Genomic DNA, 24947 nt, shown 5'->3' on the forward strand with positions numbered 1-24947 from the left:
GATATAAAACAATCGATAATTTTCTGAAGATGATATAGGTATTGAGCATTACAAGTATTATGTTAAGGTAAAAAAAGGTCTCAGTTATTGACTATGGAATTGCTCATTGAAAACTACGAGAAGCAGACTCTGTCTCAGTGAGGACGTAATGCTAAAAAGACGAAGAAGAAGCACAATGTTAATATTTATGTATAAAAATTCCTTCGTACAATGAGCTGTAAGCATATTGAATAGTAATTTTAAGATTAGATCAATCTTATAAACAATTTTATCATTGCCTGTTCTGTGAATATACTTGACAATACATCCTCCTTTTCACTGTTCAAAACATGAATTTCGGAAACATAAAGAAAATAAACCCTCACGCTTTCATTAAAAATAAATTCGCAGGTCACTCAAAACCTTTCCTTGAGCTGCATGCGAGTAGTAGTTTAGTGATCACTTTCTATACTGTAATGGTTATGGAGACGCATGGTAGCTGCTGATGTTGGTTTTCACAATCACCATCAATCAAGCAAAACTACATAAGCTGTGTGATTCGGTAATTCTTTTAAAAGTGTAGTAGTAACATAGGAGATAATTTTCTAGGAATTCTGAATGCGACTTCAAAAATTCAAACTAATAAATCCAGGAAGTATAACTTTGATGTCTTAGCGTTTGACAGAGGCGCAACATACAATAGGGGACCCTTTTTAGCCTAGTGGTAACGTCCACGGCTACAAAGAAAAGCCATGCTGAAAGTGTCTAGATTTGTTTCCCGGTAGGTCCAGTAACTTTTTGTAACGGAAATCTCCTTGACTCCACTGGACAAAGAATAGCATCGTAGTTTGGCGAGAAAAGCTCTCAGTTAATAACTGTAGAAATGCTCTTAGAACACTAAGCTGAATGGCATGCTCTGTTCCACTGTGGGTGGAGATTATGCCAAAAAAGAAGAAGTGTATACACAATAGGGTGGTTCAAATTTCAAAAGGGGTTTTTATATATATTGGCCACAAGACTTACTATGAAGAAATTTTGAAAAATGTTCCTATAAATAACTATAAAGAAATTTTGAAAAATGTTCCGAACACGTTTGTACTGTGTATATTATCCAGAAAGATATCATCTCATAATGAAATCTCATTTTCAAGCCATAATAAAGCAAGTTACTAAAAAAAACATTTTCTTTTTGAGCTAATATTGTTTGGGATGTATTCAGAAGTTATCCGTGCGTGAGATAAGGTGTTAATTTCGAGCTGTAAAATAAATACTTTTAAAAACGTGTCAAATAATTTTAATTGCGACAATACGTAAACTCCCGTGCAAAAGTTTGGGTTCACCCTCCTCAAAAACATACAATAGTGTTCTGTCCACATCTCTGTGATTACACGTCCAATTAAAACTCTTTAAGCCGCATTCGAAAGGCAAAGAGTTATTCTTACTTCGTATGTATTTTTCCAAAAACATTTTTTTAATTTTGTATACTAAATTTATACTTAAAGTTGTGACATTTTTCAAAAAACACACTGAAAAATCATATCTAATTTTCTCAGCATTGGGTCGACCAAAATTTTTAATCAAAGTGTCATTAGAATCGTAATCTTATATTCTTTGAAGAGACCCCACGAAATTTTGGCAGAAAAATCTGGAAAGTATTCAAAATCAATGAAACAGTCAGTCAAGTCATCGTGCAAAAGTTTGGGTTCACCCCTCAGTATGATGCAAATCGTGCAAAAGTTTGGGTTCACCTGAGCCACACGCACATCATTTTTGTCAATATCTCTGCCATTTCTCAACCGATTTTAAAAGTTTAAAGCTTTTTTGAGCGCAAATAATGGTGCGTACATGATTGGTTTGAGATTTCACAAATTTAAGTAAGTTCAGGTGAACCCAAACTTTTGCACGATACACCATACTGAGGGGTGAACCCAAACTTTTGCACGATGACTTGACTGACTGTTTCATTGATTTTGAATGCTTTTCAGATTTTTCCGCCAAAATTTCGTGGGGTCTCTTCAAAGAATATAAGATTATGATTCTAATGACACTTTGATTTGAAATTTTGGTCAACCAATCCTGAGGAAATTAGATATGATTTTTCAGTGTGTTTTTCGAAAAATATCACAACTTTAAGTACAAATTTAGTATACAAAGTTCAAAAAATAATTTTGGAGAAATACATACGAAGTAAGAATAACTCTTTGCCTTTCGAATGCGGCTTAAAGAGTTTTAATTGGACGTGTAATCACAGAGATATGGACAGAAAACTTTTGCATGTTTTTTAGGGGGTGAACCCAAACTTATGCACGGGAGTGTACATCATTCGACGTGTAATACAATTTTGCGTCTAATAATATATGGTGCGTTTTCGAACACGTAGTTGTTCTTGAACTATAGTGAAATTTATATTCCTCAAAAAGTACTATCGAGAAACGATTAGTGGAATCAATTAACCGAACAAAGCGGCCTACGGCCGGGTGAAGACAATACACGAGAAAGTGGCGGCAATAATGTCTGTGCAGTGCACCGTTTGCTGCAAAGCAATAAATGTGGCGAAGGAAAGAGTGTTCTGTTTCGGTGGCTGCGGTCAGATCCTACATGCAAAATGTGCTGACCTAACCAGCGCGGGGGAAACAGCTTTGCGAGAGAATTTGTCAATTAAATACTTGTGCCATGATTGTAGGAAGAAACAAGTGAGTCTGAATGACATGTTGAGTAAATGCGATAATATTCTCGTTGCGATAAACGAAATTAAAAATCGTTTGGAGAAAATTGAGACAAAGATTGAACGAAACGTTTGTGATGAAGCAGTGAAACAATGTGAACAAAATGTAAAGTTAGTGGTGGAAGAGTCCGCGAAATTGCATGGTGAGCAATTGAAGAATTTGGAGACACAAATTGTGAATTCAGCATGCAGTCCTGCTATGGGCAACGGCCCAATCCACAGCGATAGTTATCCATCTTCTGGTACCTTTGTTGAAGTTGTGAGGAGAAAAAAGCGTGTGCAAGAAAATGATTCTAATTTGCGCTCTGGACGTGTTAGAAATAAGAGTGTTGCTACTCCAAAATCAAATGAGAACAGAAATATGAGTGCGAGGGCACAGCAAGTTAGGTGCAGAACCACTTGGGCACTTCCATGATTCACTTTGGCATGGGGGGGTTTTTCTCGGCCGAATTGTCTGAAACTCTGCAATAAGAAGCACTTCACTACGACGTATATTTTGGACGAATATTAGCTTTGTAGCTTTCAAAAAACCCCACTGCCGAAGTAAATCAAAAGTGCCAAGAATTGGGTCTGGCTCCCTAGTAATAGAAAAGTGAGCGAAGTGAATGAGAATATAAGTAACTCCAATAAGAAATTCGGCTGTACAGTGCGGGTCAAACCAATTGCTACGCAGTCCAATCATCAAACGAAAAAAGAAGTGAGAAGTGTAGTCAATCCAGCCCAAGTTGGAATAAAAAGTGTACGAAATGGTTTGAATGGGTCAATAATTGTTGAATGTAATAATGAAAACGAAGCCGAAGGGCTTGCAAAAATCATTGAAGATAAATTAAGCGAAGGCTACTCTGCAGCTATTGAACAACAAAAAAGGCCAAGAATAAAAATACTTGGAGTGGGAGGCAATTATAATTCAAATGAATTAATTGACATTTTGCGGAATCAGAATAACATTGAAGATGTCCAGTACCTAAATGTGTTGAAATGTGTTCCATCGAAGAAAAACCCAGAAAATAAGTTCTCATTAATATGCGAAATTGACGCGATCACATTTGAGAGGGTAATTCGAAAAGGTAAGCTCAATATTGATTTTGAAAGGTGCCGTATCATGGAAAGTGTTGATTTGTTTCGATGTTTCAAATGTTGCGGATATGGACATAAGTCAAGCGAATGTAAGAATAACCTCCATTGTACTAAGTAGAGGGTCTTGTTTCCCGGACTTGAAAAAATCCCGGGATTCGGGATTTTTATTTTCAAAATCCCGGGATTTCCCGGGATCCCGGGATTTTACACAATGCGCTTAAAACTAGTGTAAAGCTGTCGAAATGTCAAATTTCAATGCATTTTATGGTTATACAGGCTTGAATGTGTGTTAAGGCTTTGGAAAATATATTGAACGTTGTCAATTTGTATGACATTGAAGCTACATTGTATTTCACACTTTTCCATAGAAAGACCATATTTACGATACGTTGGTTTCAGCTTCAAAATATGCTTTTTCGATTACTTGTACGATATATGTGAAATTCACAAATTTAAGTTGAATTATAGTTCATTTTCGAAATATGCGACTTTTTATGATATGTGTGCACAACATTGAGTCAATTATATCACAATTACACGCTAGATGTTTAAGCCAATTTGTTATTATGCTTGGCTTAGAAACGATATGGGTTATGAAACAATTTTATAAACTTATTTTTTTAATGTTAATTCTTCAGCCATGACAAGAACTTAAAAATTGCAATTCATATTTCTCTACTCATAAGAAAGAAACACTACTGTATGAAAATATATCAGAGAAATACTTTTGGAGTTATGGTAGAGATTCATCTTAAAATTCAAAAGAATAATAACACGTTACCATACGGCATCGCTCAGACACTCTTGCAATCTTATGGCCACTACTCTAATACGAACAAAATCCAACTCTTCATAATGCATTTTCAGAGGATATAAAGGTTTTTGCTTAAGGCTTATGATGCTTCCTTTGAAGTTTCGGGAAATCCCGGGATTTCCGGTAAATATCCCGGGATCCGGGATTTTTTAGATCCCGGGATATCCCGGGATTTTTATCCCGGGAAATCCCGGGCAAGACCCTCTAGTGCTAAGTGTGCTGAGAGGCATGATGTTAAGGATTGTTCATCTGAACAAGAATTCTGTATTAATTGTATCCATTCCAACAAAGAAAGAAAAACCCAATTTGATGTCAACCACTCATCCTGGAGTGTGGATTGTCCAATTTATTTGCAAAAAAATACAATTTCAAGGCGCTACATAAATTATGAGGCATAGCAATCAAAAGGAGCAACGGATGTCATTCTTTTAAATATTGCTGGCATAACGTCGCATTTCACTGAATTGAAAATGTTGGTGAGTAGAAAAAAACCCAAAATTCTAATGTTGACGGAAACTCATTTCACATCAGATATTGATATAAGTGAGTACAGCATAAGAAATTACAAAATGTTATGTTGCTTGTCGGTATCCAGGCACACTGGAGGTGTGATAATGTACATCCATGAATCTATGAAATATCATGTTGTTGACAATTCAACTTGTGGATTAAATTGGTTTATGGCAATAAATGTAGTCAAAGGACTTAAGGCTGGAGTGTACGGATTGTTGAATCATTCGCCGAGTGTAAACGAACAAGATTTTTTATTACATTTGGAACAAAACTGGCTTGAGAAAATAGTTGATGCCAATAAAATGAACCTTATTGCCGGTGATTTCAACATTAATTGGAAAAATAGCAGTGACAGTAGAAACCTTCGCAGTGTAATGGAGTGTTTTAATCTAGACCAAAAAGTAAAAGAAATGGCAAGCTGTACTATAAGATCACAGACTATTATAGACTTAGTTTTCTGTAACGACGATCAGCTGAATGTTACTGTTGATCACGATAATAAGATTTCAGATCATGAAACAATAACAATTCAGTTTAACGAATGTTTCCAACCAGTAGAGAACCACATTACTATTAAATGTTGGAAGAAGTATTCAAAAAGTGCACTTATTGCATTACTAAGAAATTGTATGCCAAATCACAACGAAAGACAATTAGACGAAAAATCTGAGGTTTTGAAAACTGTATTGAAGGAGAATATAAACAAACTGGTAGTTGAGATAAAAATAAAATGTAGAAACCGGAAAAAATGGTACACATTAGAATTAAAAACCCTACAAAAAGCAAGAGATGTCGCGTACAAGAAGGCTAGTGTAAGTTGGGATGAAGTTGATTGGCAAAGAAACAAAGTTTTGAGAAATGAATATACATATTCGATTAGAACAGCGAAAGCAGAATACACGCAGAGAAAAATAGAGCAAAATAGAAGAAACAGCAAACAACTCTGGAAAACATTGAAGTCGCTGTGGAAGAGTAAAGAAAAACAGGAAAGTAAAATTAGTTTCAATGGAGTTGATATTGATAACGATCAAGACATTTGTGAAAACTTCAACAGCTATTTCATTAACAGCGTACAAGAAATAAATGAAAGCATAGATGATGTTTACGACTGCTTTGGAAACTATGAAAGTTATGTCACAAATTGTTGGAACGTTTTTCATCGAGTTTCTTATGAAACTTTGATAAAAGCTATTGCCAAAATTGGTAGTTCATCGGGCATTGATAATGTAAATTTACAGGTCCTTAAAGATTCTTTAGAAATTACTGGAGAATATTTACTAGGAATAATTAATGATTCTCTTGAGCAGGGCAAGTTCCCTAGTAGTTGGAAACAATCCACAGTGATTCCGATACCAAAAGTATCCGGTACAACAAAATCTGAGGAGTATAGGCCGATTAACATGTTACCTATTTGCGAGAAGGTGTTAGAGATCATTGTCAAAGACCAATTGCTGGAGTACCTGAACGAGCATAAAATTATAATAAATGAACAGTCAGGATTTAGGCAAAACCATTCATGTGAGTGCATTAAATTTATTGTTGTACAAATGGAAGCGAATGATCGAAGAAAAGAAAACTATTATAGTTTTGTTCTTAGACCTTAAGCGAGCATTAGAAACTATATCACGGCCGGAAATGATAAAGACTTTGGGTAAATATGGTATGGGAGGAAATGTCCTCAAATGGTTTGAGTCTTGTTTAGCTGATCGCACTCAAGTATGTCAATACGGAAATCATATTTCTTCGCCAAAATCAGTGCCGCTTGGAGTTCCACAGGGTAGCGTTTGAGGACCGATTCTTGTTATTTTATATATCAATGACATGAAGAAAGCTATTCAGCATTGTGATATTAATTTATTCGCAGACGATACTGTCATTTTTATTGCAGATAAAGACGAAAAGATAGCAATTAAGAAAATTAGAAGTGATATAAAATTATTGAATAAGTGGTTGAAAATAAAAAAGCTTAAATTAAACGTCCAAAAAACTAAGTCGATGGTAATTAGTAATAGGAAGCAATTAAATGATTCTGAATTAAAAATTTGTATCGAAGGAGATGAAATTGAGAGAGTTGATGTTTTTAAATACCTTGGGGTCCTAATTGACCAAAAATTAACATTTAAAGCGCATATAGATAACGTAGTAAAACAAGTAGCACAAAAATATGGTTTGCTGATCCGTTTAAATAGTCAACTCACGTTTTGGAGCAAAATATTTTTATATAAAATCTTAGTGGCCCCACATATCGATTATTGCTCTTCAATGCTATTCTTGGCAAGTGAAACGCACCTAAATAGACTGCAAAGACTACAAAATAAAATAATGAGATTCATTTTAAATTGTAACAGGTATACTCCAATATTAAACATGTTAGAGGCGCTTCAATGGCTTTCTGTGAAAGAGCGTATAATTTTCAATGTGCTAACTATTATTTTCAAATTGACCAATGAACTCTTGTCAGAATACTTGACGAATATTATCATACGAGGACGAAATATACATAACCATAGAACTAGGCGAAGAGATGATTTACGTGTTGTGCCGTTTACTATGACAAGTACTCAAAAATCGATTTATTATAATGGAATTAGAATTTTTAATGAATTACCAATTGAAGTTAGAAATGCAAGATCTGTCTCAGAATTCAAAAGAAATTGTGCAATGTGGATAAAGAATAAGTATTAGAGTGGTTCAAAAAATCGTTTTTGCTCCACACCACTCATTCGATTCTAGATCAAATTCTGAGTGTCCTCCCAAAATTTGAGCTCATTCCGATGAAAACTGAGACTGCACAAGCCATTTAAAGTTTATATGGGAATTACTATGGGAAAAGCAAGCAATTCATTCAATCGGTCATAGTGTTTGCCCATGTGCTCTTGGGGATTAGAATTACGTTGATACTGTGAGATACATTCATCTGCTACAACTACTTTGCCGAAGACCGTTTCCAAATCGAACGCCTCAGTAATTAGTTATTGATTTAAATCCAGTCACAAATTCTTCAGCAGTGCTCATTTAACTTCTGAACAGGCAACATTGCTGCACCTGGCGCGAAAGATAGCACGCACAAATCATGGCTACTATGTTTTACTGCATATATCCAGTGATGCCTGCAGAACAGTCCAATAATTATAGCCAAAGCTTTACAACTCATTCAAAAATCAATAACTAATTACTGGGGCGTCCGACTTGAAAACGGTCTTCGGCAAATTTGTAGCAAATGAATGTATCTCACAGTATCAACCTAGTTCTAATCCCCAAGAGTACATGGGCAAACACTATGACCGATTGAATGAATTGCTTGCTTTTCCCATAGTAATTCCCATATAAACTTTAAATGGCTTGTGCAGTCTCAGTTTTCATCGGAATGAGCTCAAATTTTGGGAGGACACTCATAATTTGATCTAGAATCGAATGAGCGGTGTGGAGCAAAAACGGTTTTTTGAACCACTCTAATAAGTATAGATAATAAGGTGAATTTGTATGTATTTAATGTATATTATCAAAAGATAAATAAATGGACTATTATTATATTATTATTTATTTATTTATTTATTTATTTATTTGCTACATTCATCTAACATCATTGTCTACATGAATAAAACTTAAACTAAACAAACGCATTGGAAACAAGTAGTCGATATCTAAAAGTATGAGTACTAATCGAGAAGTCAAACAGATTGTACACACGATTGAATAAAGAACACATTACACGAATCGGCTCATTTTGACCATAATCAGTACGTCTTAAATCTTATCTAAGAAAGTCAGTGTGTCTCAAGCTACGAGAAACTACATTGATATTGATTTGCGAGAGAATATTAGGTGCATCAATATTACCTATTAGCAGTTTTTGCACATTATATTATTATAGAACAGGGATGTAATCCTATCTTCTTCTTTTTCTGGCGTTGAATACGTGTTTTCCTAGTGGATTCTTCCTCTTTTGAATATATAAATATTGAAAGCGTACTACAAGTAGGCATCATCTAATAAGTAAGCATGTTGTATATACCTTATGATTCTATTTTTAATTAAACAATAAAATATGATTTATTGGGGAAATGGCTTCATAAAGTTGCTTTTTTGCATATTAATCTCACAGTAGCTAAGGTTTGCAAATAACATGGCACAAGTTGGTGTAGAATATATTTTATAGTGCCGATTTTCTTATATTTGATTTAAATCATCTAGAATAATCTTATAAGGAGAATGTTACATATATAAACCAGTATTCTTAAAATTGTAAATAGCTACAACACCATCAGAAAGTTTTCCTTGTTGATTTTTAATCAATTTAACATTTTCTCTCAACAATACGGGAGATCGTAGTAAGCCGGACATTCATAGGAATATAAGAAAACGGGAGTAAGAATTTGGTGAGATCTTCCCTATGTATATAAATATCACAATATTGTTATATTATATTTTACATTATATTCAGTTATTCGGTATTTTTTTCACCTCCTTCATCTATGGAAGCTGTTTCGGTTCCGAGCGCTTCTGTAAGTGGATGTGAGAACAATTATAAAATAAACGCGCTTGCAAGAACGTAGCCAGGTCCCGACCAACCAGTCTTCATAATTCTTTATAGATCTTTGACCAACGATGGCGATCGCTAACGGTTCAAAACGAATCTATATCGATCGCTATCGAAAATCACTGACTGGTTGACCGGGGTGTGTGAAGAGTTATGCTATGCTATTTAATACTTTCTTCCACCGAAACTCAACATTGCTATTAAAAAACCTTTAGAGTGTTGATATGAAATATTGAACTATTGAATATGTTCTGCAATAGATGTAGTTAAAAATAAAAGATTGACTTTAATATTGTTCAAAACATTTTGATTTGACAAGTATATTTGATCCCATTAGATTTTTCTGGCGTAAATGGGAATGCAAAAAATGCGATCAGCATTTCAACGTAAACAATAATAGTGGTGAATTGCAGTTTTATTAAAGTGGAATTTTTGTTCGACATTGAGTTCTTATATTTTATATCACTTACCATTTGAACATTTTTTTTTTAAGAACAGGAATCTATTTTTTTAAGAACAGGAATCTATGACAAAAGGTCGAAAGACAAAAGGTCGAAGAACAAAAAAGAAAGGATAAAAGGTCGAAGGCCTTTTGTCATTTCGACCTTTTGTCTTTCCACCTTTTGTACTTTCGACGTTTTGTCTTTCGACCCTTTGTCCATAAACCAAGAACAGCCTATGATCAAAGGAAAAAAAATCTTTCATGAAAATGTAAGCATGTGTAATACAAATGATCGTAAAGGTACCCCGGGGCAAGTGGGACATAAAAAAACGATACTTCTTCGAACAAATAGTTCAATATAATTTTCAAGTGTCAATATTTTTCAAATCCAACAACACGGTCACATTTTGGCAACATATTTGCTAGTGTGTACATGAAATTGATCGAATAATTTCAAAATTGTGAAAACCTTAGAAGAAAGTTTCAGAATCATCCATTAGACGCAGATACCTCGCTTGACGGGACAAGTGGGGCACATCCAATTTCATGCGTCAATCCACATCAGTAAGTCAACCATTACAATAATAGGATTGATATATCATAGATTTTTATTCTTGAGTACATTTTTGGTATACATCCCTTAACCATAAAACCTTAAAATTCGTAACACTTTAGGAAGAAACGTTAATTTAATAGTTTGTCACATCGCATTAATATTAACTAAAAATTCCTCACTAAAATCGTAAAGAAGAATAAAACATGTTCAAAATATATTATTTAAAAGCTTTAAATTAAAAAGTAGCTCATAAACTTGTAATAATAAACGAAATTATACATATGTTCTATTATCATTGATATGCATGGCAGAAAACCGCCTAATGGGATGGAATTGTTTTCCGTAACTACAAAATTTGATAGAAATAACAAATAAAGTTAAATTAAAATAGAAAAGTAATTGTTGTCATGATGCTTTTTAAATTTCTTCTGTACCTTTGTAACATCCTTGACCGGTGGGATTTGAACCCATGACCCTCAGCTTGGTGTTGCTGTAATCCCATGTGAAGCTAAATAATGGCAAGCAAAATCATGGCAATGTCTTCTTCCATATGTCGGATTGAATTAGTCTCTTCAGTCACTTTCTTTATTAACTTCTCTACCAGCGGCTTCCATTTTTATCATAAAAAAAAAACAAATCGCTATAACTTTTTTGTTTCTCGATTTATTTGCACCGTTTTTTCACAAGTTCTCAAAAAACTCTTCTATTTTTAGAATCTGCATCGATATTGATCATTGGTTATCTGGCTACAATCATAAATTCTCATATCTCAAAAACGGTTGCACCAAATCGCTTCATTTTTTCACAACAGAACCTTATCAGAGTATTGTTTCGAAAAGTGACAGAACCGAAAAAATCTGTAGCCTAAGATATAAGTGGGTTATGGCTACGTGTCAGCTATCCAAGGGAATTTTGAATATCTACGGATCCAGACGACCAATAATCAAAAACGATATAGATTTTTAAAATGGAAGAAGTTTTTAAGAACGTGTGGAAAAAATATTGAAAAACAAAACAGTTGTCGCGATTTAAATATTTTGTTGTTGTAAAAAATGATGCGGTTAGTAGAGGAATTAAGATGATTATAGAAAGAAGCCACACCTCAAATTTTCAAGAGCACAAGTCTTGAGAACTAAACAGCGATCCGCGTTAAAAATTTATCTAATCGGTCACCATCAGAAAGCAAGCAATTTGATTGATTTTTAACGCGAACTGTTGTCAGATTCTCCAGTCTCGAGCACTTGAAAATTCGAAGTTTGGCTTCCTTTTATAATTACCTTCAGGACTAGTTTTCTCGGCAAAGGTTGTATTGCCACGTCATAGTCTGTTCTAAAACGATATAAATACTCCCATTCAAAGGGACAGTTTTGTTTCCTCCCATTTTTCCGACTTTTCTGGAGGATTTTTTCAACATTACATCATTACGTCGAAATCCTTCGCCATTTTAACTGTGGAAGAATTGTGAAAATCCGTTAATCCATTCTCAAGCCATTTCATGACATACATACACCATTCTATTCTTATTTGTATAGATAGATTGAAGAATGAGAGATTATAAATTTGTACTTACATTACAGTACCAACGCGGTTGAAACATATTTCTGAAATTCTCTATGGTGCATTGTTCTTGAGCCACCTTCAAATTACCACTGTAGAAGCTAAAAGAAACATCACAGAACACTATTTTTATCGTTAGGATGGCAAAGAATAAAAGATATGGGAGATTGAATTTTCAAACTTGTTTCTTTTTATTTGAACTGCTCTAACACACAATTTTTGACATACACAGACTTGTATGGTGAGATAGGAGACTCATATTGAATTAATAAAACATATTCAAGGAATTCATATCATAGCAATAAGTTCAAAGCGAAGTAACTTCGCAATTGCTTAAATATTTACATTCACAGATCCTTAATCCGAAGATCGTCCAGGAAAACCAAACAACAGATACAGAATGCATCTGGTACGGAAGACTGCAATATACAGTAATTGAATTGCCAGGCGTTTCTGCAGTCGGATACCTACATTCATTCCATTTCACAGAACCATGCAGATGAACAAAGCGGATTAACACATAGTCGAATAGATGCATTAGTTTGATTCAGCACTTTCAGTTTGTCTTTGTTGTTGTTTGATAATCAAAACTGAATTTTATGGAGATTATTGCAAAACATTCAATAATCGATGCGAAGTGAATTGTGATCCATGATACTAAATTATATTAATTAATAATACAAAGATTAAAAATCCTACAAGGGATTTGCCAAAAAAAAACAACGTAGCTTACTTACTAAACATAAAAAAACGAAACGATGTGTAAACGTGAACGATGGAGAGGCAGCGCATATTACAAAGTGGACCTATCGAAGCAGGACATTTTTTACACATGGCACCCGAGCTTTAAAAAAATGAGCATTGCATATGGTAAAGACAAACAAGCAAAACTAGCAGCCAGCCAACGGCAACAAGCGGCATTCTCCGATGATGCGTTCGTAATAAACTCTCGAGTCGCGAGATGATAAAACGTGACAAATGCTCAGTGGGGAAAATTTATACATCAGATGAAGCATAAAAAACTGGTAGATAGGAGCTTGTTGTTAATTTTAAAACTTGTTGATCAAATGTAATTGTAAGAACGTTATTGGTTGATGGTTCCGCTGCCCGGAAAACTGAAAGATAAAACTTAACCCTGTGTTGTTTCCCTTTGTGATCTATTGTAGTTTTATATATTTATTCAATTTTCTCATTTATAAAAAAAGACCTTTCAATGTAGCAATACAAATCTTATCCTTTCTTACATTTATTTCGTGTCATTATGGAGACAAATAATTTAAACAAATTCGCTAGTCTTATAAAATTTTCTTAAAATTTTGTGATAATTCTTACTTTATTGTTCCTTCCATTATCAAAACAAAATCTTTTGTTCAGATTTTGTAAAACCGTGAAAATAGACACAAACTGGAAATCAAATACCACTTTATTTTTTAACTATATGACGCGTTTTATACACCGCTGGGCTATCGTAGTAGTTTTTTAAGTGCTAAAGTTCGGATAAAAGTGCACGATCGAGTAAGTGTCCTCTGCGAACTCATTCTTCCTAAATCAAAGAAAAAGTGCCCGGAAGAAAGGAGACCATTTCGATGCAAGTCCGCACTTTTATTTGTACTTTCGCATTCATAACTGCTGAGGTCAATGATAAAAAAGCACAATAATAAAGAAAAAATTGTTTTTTTTTTTGTCCTTCCACTCTATACCCTATAAAACTTCTAGAACATAAAAGTTAAACAGAGAATATGATTAAAGTATAATAAACAAATTCTCTGAAGTTAAATACTTTTACTGGGCTTTATTCCGCTTGCGTTGTCTTGAGGCAGGACTAGACTTATATTTCTTATGTTAGAGAGAATAGCCAAAAATCATCCCTAACATATTGAAGTTAGATAGTTTGTCTGGTACCGTATACCGGAGGCACATTGACACCCTGGGGCGAAATTGATCATCATGTAACAAAACGTAAATTAATTAATTTTTAAAGCTCTGTCCGCTTAATTGATGTATCGAATATAAAACGGTATTAAAACTCTTATAACTAGTGAAGTGTATTATTTGTTTACAAAAAAAAAACAAAAAACACGCACAGTACGCCTATAGGTATGCAATTATCCTTGAAACAAGCACGTTTTTCGAGCATAAACGGTGTTATGGTCAATAAAACAAAAATTCTATGTCCCTATATTTTCAAAGACAAGTTAGATAGGTCATAGCGAACGCAACATTTTAAAATGTTAAATCTCTGATTAGCAACAGCGTACTGTTTAGTGCTCACTTTATCAACAATATTGGTTACCTTTTCGAAAAAGCTAAATAATTTTATGTGAACTACTATTTCTGAAAAGCAAATAGTCCACCATAAAACATGTATTAACTGAAAAACATTGAATGTCTGTGATGCGAACGAAACGTGTAGCATGAAAGGAATTGTAATTCGGTTCCAAACAGGTCCAGTTCGCCCTAGTGATCAATTCGCCGCCGGAATACGGTATTTTTTCTTTAGTTTTTTTATTTACAGTCAACTCCCCATAACTCGATATCAAACTATCAAGTTCACTAGGAATATATGAAGTCTTAATCACTGCAGTTCAAAGCACCATGTAGTAATGAAAACCAACTATAACTAACGTTGGAGATACAGCATATCGAGTTACGGAGAGTTGAAAGTAGCATAAACCAACTGTTGTACCCGGTATATAATTGAGGGGGCAGGATCCGTCATTGATTTCGGAATTTTCAAAAGCAGTTATTTCGTTCAAAATCAAGAAAACTTACAGGAAAATGTGTTCACTGTATTCTATTCTCCAACCGAAATACAGAGAACACATTTTCATTGAATATTTTTTTGTTTTGAACAAAAAAAATCTGCTTTGCAAGTTTCGATGATGACGATGATTACGATGACCGAGCGTTGAACGTTAAAGCTGAAGCTTCTGCCAAAGATAGCTACGAAAAATTGTAATGCTGAAATGCAAGACTTTTGCTCATTCATGATGGTAAGTCATACAGAAAGGATACGTTGAATTGTATATGAGTAAGCAATAATATGGAACTTTCATCCTTATGATAGAAATTATAGATTGGTCAAAAGGTACCCGACCAGCGAATTACAACAAAATGTTATCATAACTATACCAACATTTGCAACACATTACAAATTTTGTTTCATATAAGCTAGAAACTCTCTGAATTGTTTGAGTAGATTATAAGACATTTGAAACAAAACAAAATCAAATTATAAACATAATTGTAATACAATTAGTTGTAAACAATCAGAAAGAAATTGTTTAAACGTAGTCAGTTTTATTTCATGGAAATTATATAATGAATTTTGTTATAGCTTCGTTTTGCGAAATAACTCCACGAGTTTGAATAATTTTCTACATAGCGATTTATATTTATACATATATACAGCCATTCCATGAAAAACCGATCTAGTGGGTCACCGAATTCCGTGAAAATTTGCTATTGTGTTCCTTATCCGAAATAAGGATACACGTATTTTTGGATTTTTTGATTAGGGTGACCAGAAAAATCGCGATTTTGCAAAATTTTTATTTTTAAAATAATTATAACTTTTGAACTGTTTGACCGATTTTCAATATTTTTGGACGAAATGAAGGCTAGAGATTTTGACTTTTTAGGAAAAATATAAAATTTCACAAAAATTGTGTTTTTACATGGAAAAACTCAATAGTTTCCGTTTTTTCGTATTTTGAAGGCCCCCGGTTTAGAGGGGCTATTGCTGTCCTCATTTTTTCTTGAAAGTTCAGAAAATTTTACGTTTACTGTCAAATTTTTCTGGTCACCCTTTTTCGGAAATGGTCACCCTAATCAAAAAATCCAAAAATACGTGTATACTTATTTCGGATAAGGAACATATATATATATATATATATATATATATATATATTTTTTTTTAATTTTAACTACTAATCAGCCAAAATTGCAACATATTTTGTTAGGAAAAAGTGTTAACTGTGTAGCAAACTATGATTTAAATGTGTTGCTTTTTACTGGTCGGGTATAGCGGAATTCAAAAACCACAACTCAAGAAGCGCGCATGAATTTGTATTGTCCTACATTTATTGATATAACATTACAATAAAAACCGCGTCAACAATTCCACGCCATACAACTCGATTCGCAGCTGCCTCTCTCCATCCTCGGGCTGCAGCCCACACTCGCCAGATCTTGCAGAACCTGGTCAATCCACCTAGCTCGCTGCGTCCCACGCGTTCTTGTTCCGACTGGATTCATAGCGAACACCATCTTTACAGGGTTGTTGTCCGGCATTCTTCCAACATGTTTTGCCCAGCGTATCCTTCCAGCTTCAGTTACCTTCACGATACTGGGTTCGCCGTAGAGTTGAGCGACCTCGTGGTTCATCCTTCGCCGCCACACACCGTTCTCCTGCACGTCGCCGAAGATCGTCCTTAGCACTCAGCGTTCGAAAACCCCATGAGCTTGCAAGTCCTCTTCGAGCATTGTCCACGCCTACCGGTCTTATGAGCGTTTTGTACATCGTGCATTTGGTGCGGGGGTGAATCTTTCTTGATCGCAGTTTCTTCCAGAGACCGTAGTAGGTACGACTTCCACTGATGATGCGCCTTCGTATTTCCCGACTAACATTGTTGTCAGCCATCAGCAAGGATTCGAAATAGACGAACTCGTCCACCACCTTGAAGGTATCCCCGTCTATCGTGACACTGCTTCCAAGGCGGGCCCTGTCGCGCTAGCATGTACTTTGTTTTCGACGCATTCACCATTAGTCCGACTCTTGTTGCGTCGCGTTTAAGGCGGGTAAACAAATCTGCCACCGTTTCAACTTTTCTCCAAATAATATCCATGTCGTCCGGATCTCGTGAAAATCGTTTGTCCGGATCTCGTGAAAATCGTACCTCGACTGTTAAGTCCGGCTCTCCACATGACACCTTCAAGCGCAATATTGAACAACAGGTACGAAAGTCAGTCGCCCTGTCGTAGTCCCCGCCGAGACTCTAACGAACGTGTGTTCACCCGAGATCTTCACGCAGTTTTGCACACCGTCCATCGTTGCTCTAATCAATCTTGTGAGCTTCCCGGGAAAGCTGTTCTCGTCCATGATCACGGTCAATACTGTCGTATGCTGCCTTGAAATCGATGAACAAATGGAGCGTAGGGACCTGGTACTCACGGCATTTCTGGAGGATTTGCCGCACGGAAAAGATCTAGTCCGTTATCGAGCGGCCGTCGATGAAACCTGCTTGATAACTGCCCACAAACTCGTTTGCTATAGGTGATAGACACGGAAGAGAATCTGGGATAGTACTTTGTAGGCGGCGTTTAGGATGGTGATTGCACGATAATTTTCACACTCCAGTTTGTCGCCCTTTTTGTAGATAGGGCATATAACGCCGGAGTGGAAACCTCCGGTAGCTGTTCCGTTTCCCAGATTTTGACTATCAGTCGAAGCAGACAAGCGGCCAACCTGTCCGTGCCCATCTTGATGAGCTCGGCTCCGGTACCATCCTTGCCAGCGGCCTTGTTGTTATTGAGCTGTTGAATGGCATCCTTAACTTCCCCCATCGTGGGAGCTGGTTGATTTCCACTGTCCGCTGTGCTGATGTAGCCATCGCCTTCACTGTCCTGACCTTCTGTGCCTGTGTTCTCTGCGTCATCTAGGTGTTAATCGTAGTGCTGCTTCCACCTTTCGATCACCTCGGGCCCGTCCGTCAACAGGCTTCCATCCTTATTCTGGCACATTTCAACTCGCGGCACGAAGCCTTTACGGGATGTGTTGAGCTTCTGATAGAACATCCACGTTTCTTGAGAACGGTACAGCAACTCCATCTCTTGGCATTCCACCTCATCCAGGCGGCGCTTTTTGTCCCGGAATAGGCGGGTTTGCTGTTTCCGCTTCAGTCTGTATCGTTCCACGTTTTGTCGCGTACCATGCTGCAGCATTGCAGCCAGCGCTGCATTCTTCTCCTCTAAAACCTCCTGGCACTCTTCGTCAAACCAATCGTTTTTTGAGCTCCGTTCCACATATCCGACAATGCTTTCGGCAGCGTCGTTAATGGCTGCTTTGACTGTCCTCCAGCAGTCCTCAAGAGGGGCCCTATCGAGCTGGCCCTCATCCGGCAGCGCTGCCTCAAGATGCTGAGCGTACGCATTGGCATCATCTGGTTAACAACTACCGAAAAGCTAATCATTACATATAATTTGCAATTGGATTAGATGGACAAATTGATGTGAAGATTTGCGAAAAAGTTACACGTCTTCTCAGTGAGAATCGAACTCACGACTCCCCGATCTCTAGTTGGGGCGCGTTAACCACTACGCCATGAGAGGACTCATGAACGCAGAAGTTAACCTGAATTCGATTTCAGCTCAATAATCACGTGGTCCTCTTTCGCAAAGTGCACCTCTTTCGGAAGAATTAGATGCCCATCCAAACACAACGCTTTCTATATATATCCAATGCCTAGCCCGAGAGCGCATTGTTTTTTAGATATAGGAATAGCACACTACACTAGCCAGCAACTGCGCTGGCTGAGGTTTCTATTGTGTGGGCTTCCAGGTTAACTTCTGCGTTCATGAGTCCTCTCATGGCGTAGTGGTTAACGCGCCCCAACTAGAGATCGGGGAGTCGTGAGTTCGATTCTCACTGAGAAGACGTGTAACTTTTTCGCAAATCTTCACATCAATTTGTCCATCTAATCCAATTGCAAATTATATGTAATGTTTAGCTTTTCGGTAGTTGTTAAACTTCCACTCGGCTGGTTGGCCGTAAACCACGATTCATAATTAAAACAAGTATCATCTGGTTGTTTCAGTCGCGCTAGATTGTACCGAGGCGGGCGTCGATACCGTATATTGTTGATAACGGATAGTTTTAGGCGCAGTTTCACCATCACCAAGTAGTGGTCGGAGTCAATGTTAGCGCTACGATAGGTTCTGACGTCGGTTATGTCGGAGAAGTGCCGTCCATCGATCAAAACGTGGTCGATTTGCGATTCTGTCTGATGAGTTGATCTCCAGGTGTACCGATACGGGAGGCTATGCTGGAAATAAGTGCTATGAGTGGCCATATTCTTGGAGGCGGCAAAATCTGTCAGTCGTTGGCCATTCTCGTTCGTCAGTCGGTGGGCGCTGAACTTTTCAATTGTCAGTCTGAACCTCCTCCTGGCCAACCTGAGCGTTCGAATCTCCTATGATAATCTTGACGTCGTGGCTTGGGTATCGGTGGTACTCGCGTTCGAGCTGCGCGTAAAATGCGTCTTTATCATCATCAGTGCTTCCGGAGTGTGGGCTATGTACGTTTATGATGCTAAAGTTGAAGAACCGGCCTTTGAGCCTCAACTTGCACATTCTTTCGTTGATTGGCCACCACCCAATCACGTGCCTTTGCATATCACCCATCACTATAAAAGCTGTTCCCAGCTCACGTGTGTTGCCGCAGCTCTGGTAGAGGGTATGATTACCTCTAAACGTTCGCACCATTGCTCCTGTCCAGCACACCTCCTTCAGCGCTACGATGTTGAAACCACGGATCGCTAGTCCATTTCCGTCACTGTGGTCTTTGCCGATTGTTCCGGTCCGTATTCTCTCGTTGACGTTCCTGTGCTGATGTGTTTTAGGTTGGCTTGCAGGGCCTGACACCAGCCCCCTAGATTTCCGGAGGACCATTCCCCCTGAATGTTCGGAGGACCATAGTGCGCAGTTTAGCTTAGAGTCCTTCTCTGGTACTCGGACGATGATCAGCCGTCCCTGACATGGGGAACAGACGCTGTTGTGAGCCGCTCCTAACATGGAGTACAGACGCTCAAGGTTTGCAGAAGCAAAAGCAAACTTCCCCTTCCCTGTCAGCATACGACCAAAGTTCCCACCGGGGGGTGGTTACCCGATCTTCCCCAAGGTTACTCGTACCCCGGCTAGTACCACGAGGAGGTAGGGATAGGAGTTGCTGTTCAGTTGTTTTGTCCTATTTTTTTCTAATTGATTGAATTACATTTAGGTATAATCAATTGATTCCAAAGCGCAACAATTGAAGAATTATCATTTTAGCATGTTGGTCAAGAAGGTCATATTGAATAACAGTTGCTATAACCTTGTTTTTTCACCAGTATGATAAGAAGTTTACATGTTTAAAAACTAATTCGCTACCTTTGTGTCAGTTTTTCTTATACTAGGTTCGAATGGATTACATTCCACCATATCGTTTGAAAATCATCAACTAAACTAAATCTTAACATACTGTGGTTATTTTTGATTACAAAATCCTTGCACACAATTTCATAAACTACAAATGCAACAAATAGTAAACAACACTGGAAAAGTGCCAACTCGTTTTTGAATAATCATTATTCAAAAATAAAACAGAAAGTAAAAGAATGCAAATCCATCCAACACCGTTAGAAAAAAAATACATTTATTTCAAAATTTAAGATTTGAAAGCAGTCATAAAATCTCACATCATCGTCACTTCGAATAAACAGACACAAAGTATACAGTTTATAGAGCTAACCACATAGATTCTATTCAGCATTATCTAAGAGCTACATCCGTAATTTAAAAAAAATGTATCTACTGAAATCATAGATCTGGTTCATATTGCCTGACGAGACCAATGAATAACATTTGAAATAAATAAATTGCTATTTATCCCAAATCTGCCGTAATTTTCAAAAGAAATTATAGTGTCTCAGTGGAAACTTTTTTTAGCTCAAGATCAAATAACCGTTTGCCAACGGTAGGAAGAAAATCATATTTTCTCAGTCCAAATCAATGCAATAACATACATTTAAACATTTTTAAGTTTCACTATAACACATCAAAACTAAGCAAAGATTACCTGTTTGAATTCTTTGCTTTCAAATGAAACACAAATATATTCAGTACCATAAAAATTCAAATCATGTCCTTGGAAAGTGTAACCAATTTATCAGAACTTTGATAAACATTTTCTATTATTTTTACCCCAAATACAAAGCTAATATATACCTTTACTAAACTAATATATACTATTTCCAACAATTGTAATAAAAATCTGACCAACCAATATGCAAGACCCAAGACTTGATACATGATATCACTAATGAGCTGAATTACCTTTCCACACAATTGGAGCTAGAGAATACGTCCCTCTTGATAGCTTCCAATAACTCCCGTGCACTCTCTTCGTGTATGAAGTTTGGTAATGTTTGGATGGTTATATAGGAACAAGAAACTTAATAAGAATTGAAGAACAAAAATGATTGTACTTTAAAGTATGAGATACACTAAGCTAATATTAAATGTAAGAATTTGTTGGATTGAAACAAATCCTCATTACTTGATTGAATTATGATTGAATCTCCGAAACTCTCCCACATTCGAATAAAAAGATTTCCATAAAAGTATTCCTGAATTGGCTTAACATGGCTTTCCGGCGAAGCATATAAGACAAGTCAAGCAACGCCCAAATCGATCTTACTAAAGCGACAAGACATGTAACAACTACCAGAACATTCCATTAATAATACAAGTAATTTGGATGGTACCGTTGATTCTACAACAGCATGAAAGCTTTTGAAGAAGCATGTCCTCTGTGATCTGTGAAAACTATAAGACGTTTCCCATGGTGAAATTCCGATTTGACTAGACTCAGCGAAGGTTTACGCCTTTCGATCTGTTGAAAGATTCGGCTGAAAAAATACTATGTACAAATGTTTCCAGTTTGAGTGAAGTCAATCTGCTGAACAAAAACCCAGAGTCTATGAATGGAGAGTTGCGCGAAGCGACTTCTTTGAATAGTTGTTCTTCTTCGTCTTCGAAAATAGCCCCTATCTGTTTTGCTGGTCTGCTCGATAGGTAGACGGTTTGACAGTTCGATAGGTAGATTTGGTTTCACTCTTCGCGCAACTCTCCATTCATAAACTCTGCAAAAACTTTGCAAAATCTACACTTAAGATAATGTCCTCATTTGATGCATGTGCATTTTTCAATGGGGGTTTGCATATGGAAGGTATGTGCGAATTAAACGGATTGTCGCCAATCTTTATTTCCATTGAAGGTATGATTACTTCATATCCAATCCATAACCCAGTCACATACTGTACATGGGCGGCATCATTGGACAAATCATATTAATGTACGTTTTTGTTTTTTCTTGTTATATCCAATAATCAGGGTGTCCATTCAAAATCAGTTTTCCAATTCCCGGATTTTTCCCGGGTGTCCAAGAAATTGAAAAACAGATAGCAAAAAAATCCTGCGTTTTGATATTTTTGTTTTTCTTTTTTTTATACGATGTGGACAAATGTGGAGGACATGATCTAATTTATTCATGAATTGATTTTAATACAATTCAAAAAAACGGTTTACATTTTAAAAGGGTTATGGACAAAGAGATTTAAAATATTTCTGCACATCTTCATCGATCCTCTCTTCCGCTAATAACTTTGCTAAAATAAATCTGCAATATTTCTTATTAATGAAGAAGATATAGTGATTCTTCGTACTACGACAACAGAATCAGTTTTCTGCAACAACGCAAAGGAAACAACGATGAAGAGAAATCGTTGAATGTAGATAGGCCGTTATGAAAAAATAATGCTGATTTGCTGAAATATCTAGAACACCGTTACCCCCTGAAATTCGTAGGAAGTTCAGATAAATTATGGAATAATATAAATGCCTGCTTTGTGCATCTAAACTTCCACAAAAGGGCAAAGTTCAATAGCCAACTTATTACCTTCTAAGAATTATGCGTTAGACATGGCTTATGCCTAATTTATGGAAAATTATTGATCTGTGATGAATCTCATGTTGGTTTCAAGAAAAGATCTTTTAACAGAAACAATATTTCCAAATACATGTTATTGATCTTCTATGAAGCTGGCTAAAACTTATCACATCAATCCAAGATTGCATCTTGCAAGTAATCTTCAAAAGAATTAATGAACATATTAATAATCTAGTAAAATGCTTTACAAAAATCTTACCAAGAATACCTAAATGACCTCTTAATTTATTTATTCATCAAAGAACTAGCCATGACATTTGTTTTGGATTATTGAAAGAATTCGCTGTCAATCTGCAGAAATCTATACAAAATCTCGTCAGAGGCCTAATAAGAACCGTCTAGACCAGTGGTTCCCAACCTTTTTGAAGCTGTGGCCCCTTTCAAGTTCTACAAATATCCCGCGGACCCCTGCGTACAAAAATTGTAGAAATCTTTTTTTGTTAAATAAATAAAAAAGATTTGATTGGTTTTTAGTATAAGGTGACTTAAATGCAGATCAGAAAAAGGATCAGATTCAATTAACTACAATTACAAAAACATATTCTTTTTTCGTTTTTCCCAGCATATCTAAATAGATCTCACAAGGGATTTGTCTATGATCAATGACATTGAAATAAAACTGTCAATGAACCAGTGATAAAGGTGGTGAACATGTCTGCTAAACCAGAACAAAAACAAGCAAAATACTCGGGAGTATAAAAGTGCTGTAATCTGTCGATGATAAATCTTTTCGTGTACGTATTCGGAGCTGTTCGAAGTCAATTGGGCTTTTGTTAGAAAAGGCCTCTGAGTTTTCTAGACTTCAAGGGACTTTTATTACAAACTTGTAGTTTACTGTCGGTTTGATGGATGTACACTTGATTTGTCTGTCAAAACCATAATAAATCTCACGCGAGTAAATGTTCACGAACATTTTAATATTTGTTCTAGTATGTTCTCCCGTGCAGGCGGGTGCAAACCTACCCAAGTAACCAATAAGCCGTAAAAACTAGCACCAACTCGGTTCTATAGTCGAATAAAAGGCATATCCTACAGGGCTAACAGGATCTATATCATAATTAAGGGTTGTTAAAAAGCCATTTTTGGCGAATTATTCGGCTGATAAACAGCCTATTCGTACCGAGTCACTAAAATGAGAGATGTCAAAATTTTATAGCAAGCGGCAAAAAAAGAAAAAAGAAGTTTATTGTTGTTTTTTCTGTTTCTCATGCTTTCCTCTGGGATGTATTTTTTGCTGCGTGATCCAAGCTCAAACTGCAGTTGTCGGTGTTCTTATCGGTAATGCTCGTCGTTTTCCCATCTGCTCCATTGCTGCACAAGTGATTTAGTAGGTTTAACATCGTATTTGAAAGAGTTAACATTGCAGCGGCATGTGTATATTTTTCCTGCTAAATCATGAGCAATGCTAGTTATGCCAGCGAGGTCCTGATGGAATGCGTCTAGATGTTTATTACCACATACCAGGGCGGCGAAAGCTAAATCCACAGAAAAACTAACCGCCAATCATCCAACAAACCAACCCCCCTCCACCCCTTACCAAACCTTTACAATCGATTTAATACATATTTTGATTTATAACTAAAAATCTCCAGCATCATAATAGTGCAGCAATGCAGCATATATCAAAGCATTCATGGCAACGTCTTCCACCGCCGATTCGTTCTGAAAGTTTTTCGGGACTTCGAAGATGCATTCGTGGATACATTATTTGCCTTGTCTTGGGTGTGAGAAAAAGAGGCAGATAAATGTGTTTCACTATATTCTCTCATGCGTTGCCAGCTGCTTACGATATTTTTCGTAGGTGCGAGCGCGATATGAAATTTCTTTTGGCTTCGCAGTCCCGCTTAATTTTTGTTTTGGTTTGCAAACGTCATGACAATAGGCCGTTGAACAGCATTGACAGTCGTTTGAACAGCTTATTTACACAGGGCTTACAAGCACTAAAAAGAAACGTTATATACCCATATAAGACCAATATC

The 24947-nt window shown here is 36.4% G+C and overlaps 1 protein-coding gene across 5 annotated transcripts in view; it reads left to right on the top strand.

Moving 5' to 3' along the window:
* LOC5569572 (GTP-binding protein Di-Ras2) overlaps nt 1–13073 on the top strand; it is a 264012-nt gene extending 250939 nt beyond the window's left edge. For all 5 annotated transcript variants that reach the window (XM_001658588.2, XM_021844049.1, XM_021844050.1 and 2 more), the window contains one exon: nt 12557–13073. In XM_001658588.2, coding sequence (XP_001658638.2) covers nt 12557–12638 — 82 coding nt within the window. In that variant the 3' untranslated portion in view covers nt 12639–13073. The remainder of the gene's footprint in view (nt 1–12556) is intronic.
* The last annotated feature ends 11874 nt before the right edge of the window (nt 13074–24947 follow it).

Source organism: Aedes aegypti, chromosome 2 (genome assembly GCF_002204515.2).
Source record: "Aedes aegypti strain LVP_AGWG chromosome 2, AaegL5.0 Primary Assembly, whole genome shotgun sequence".
Classification (NCBI taxonomy): domain Eukaryota; kingdom Metazoa; phylum Arthropoda; class Insecta; order Diptera; family Culicidae; genus Aedes; species Aedes aegypti.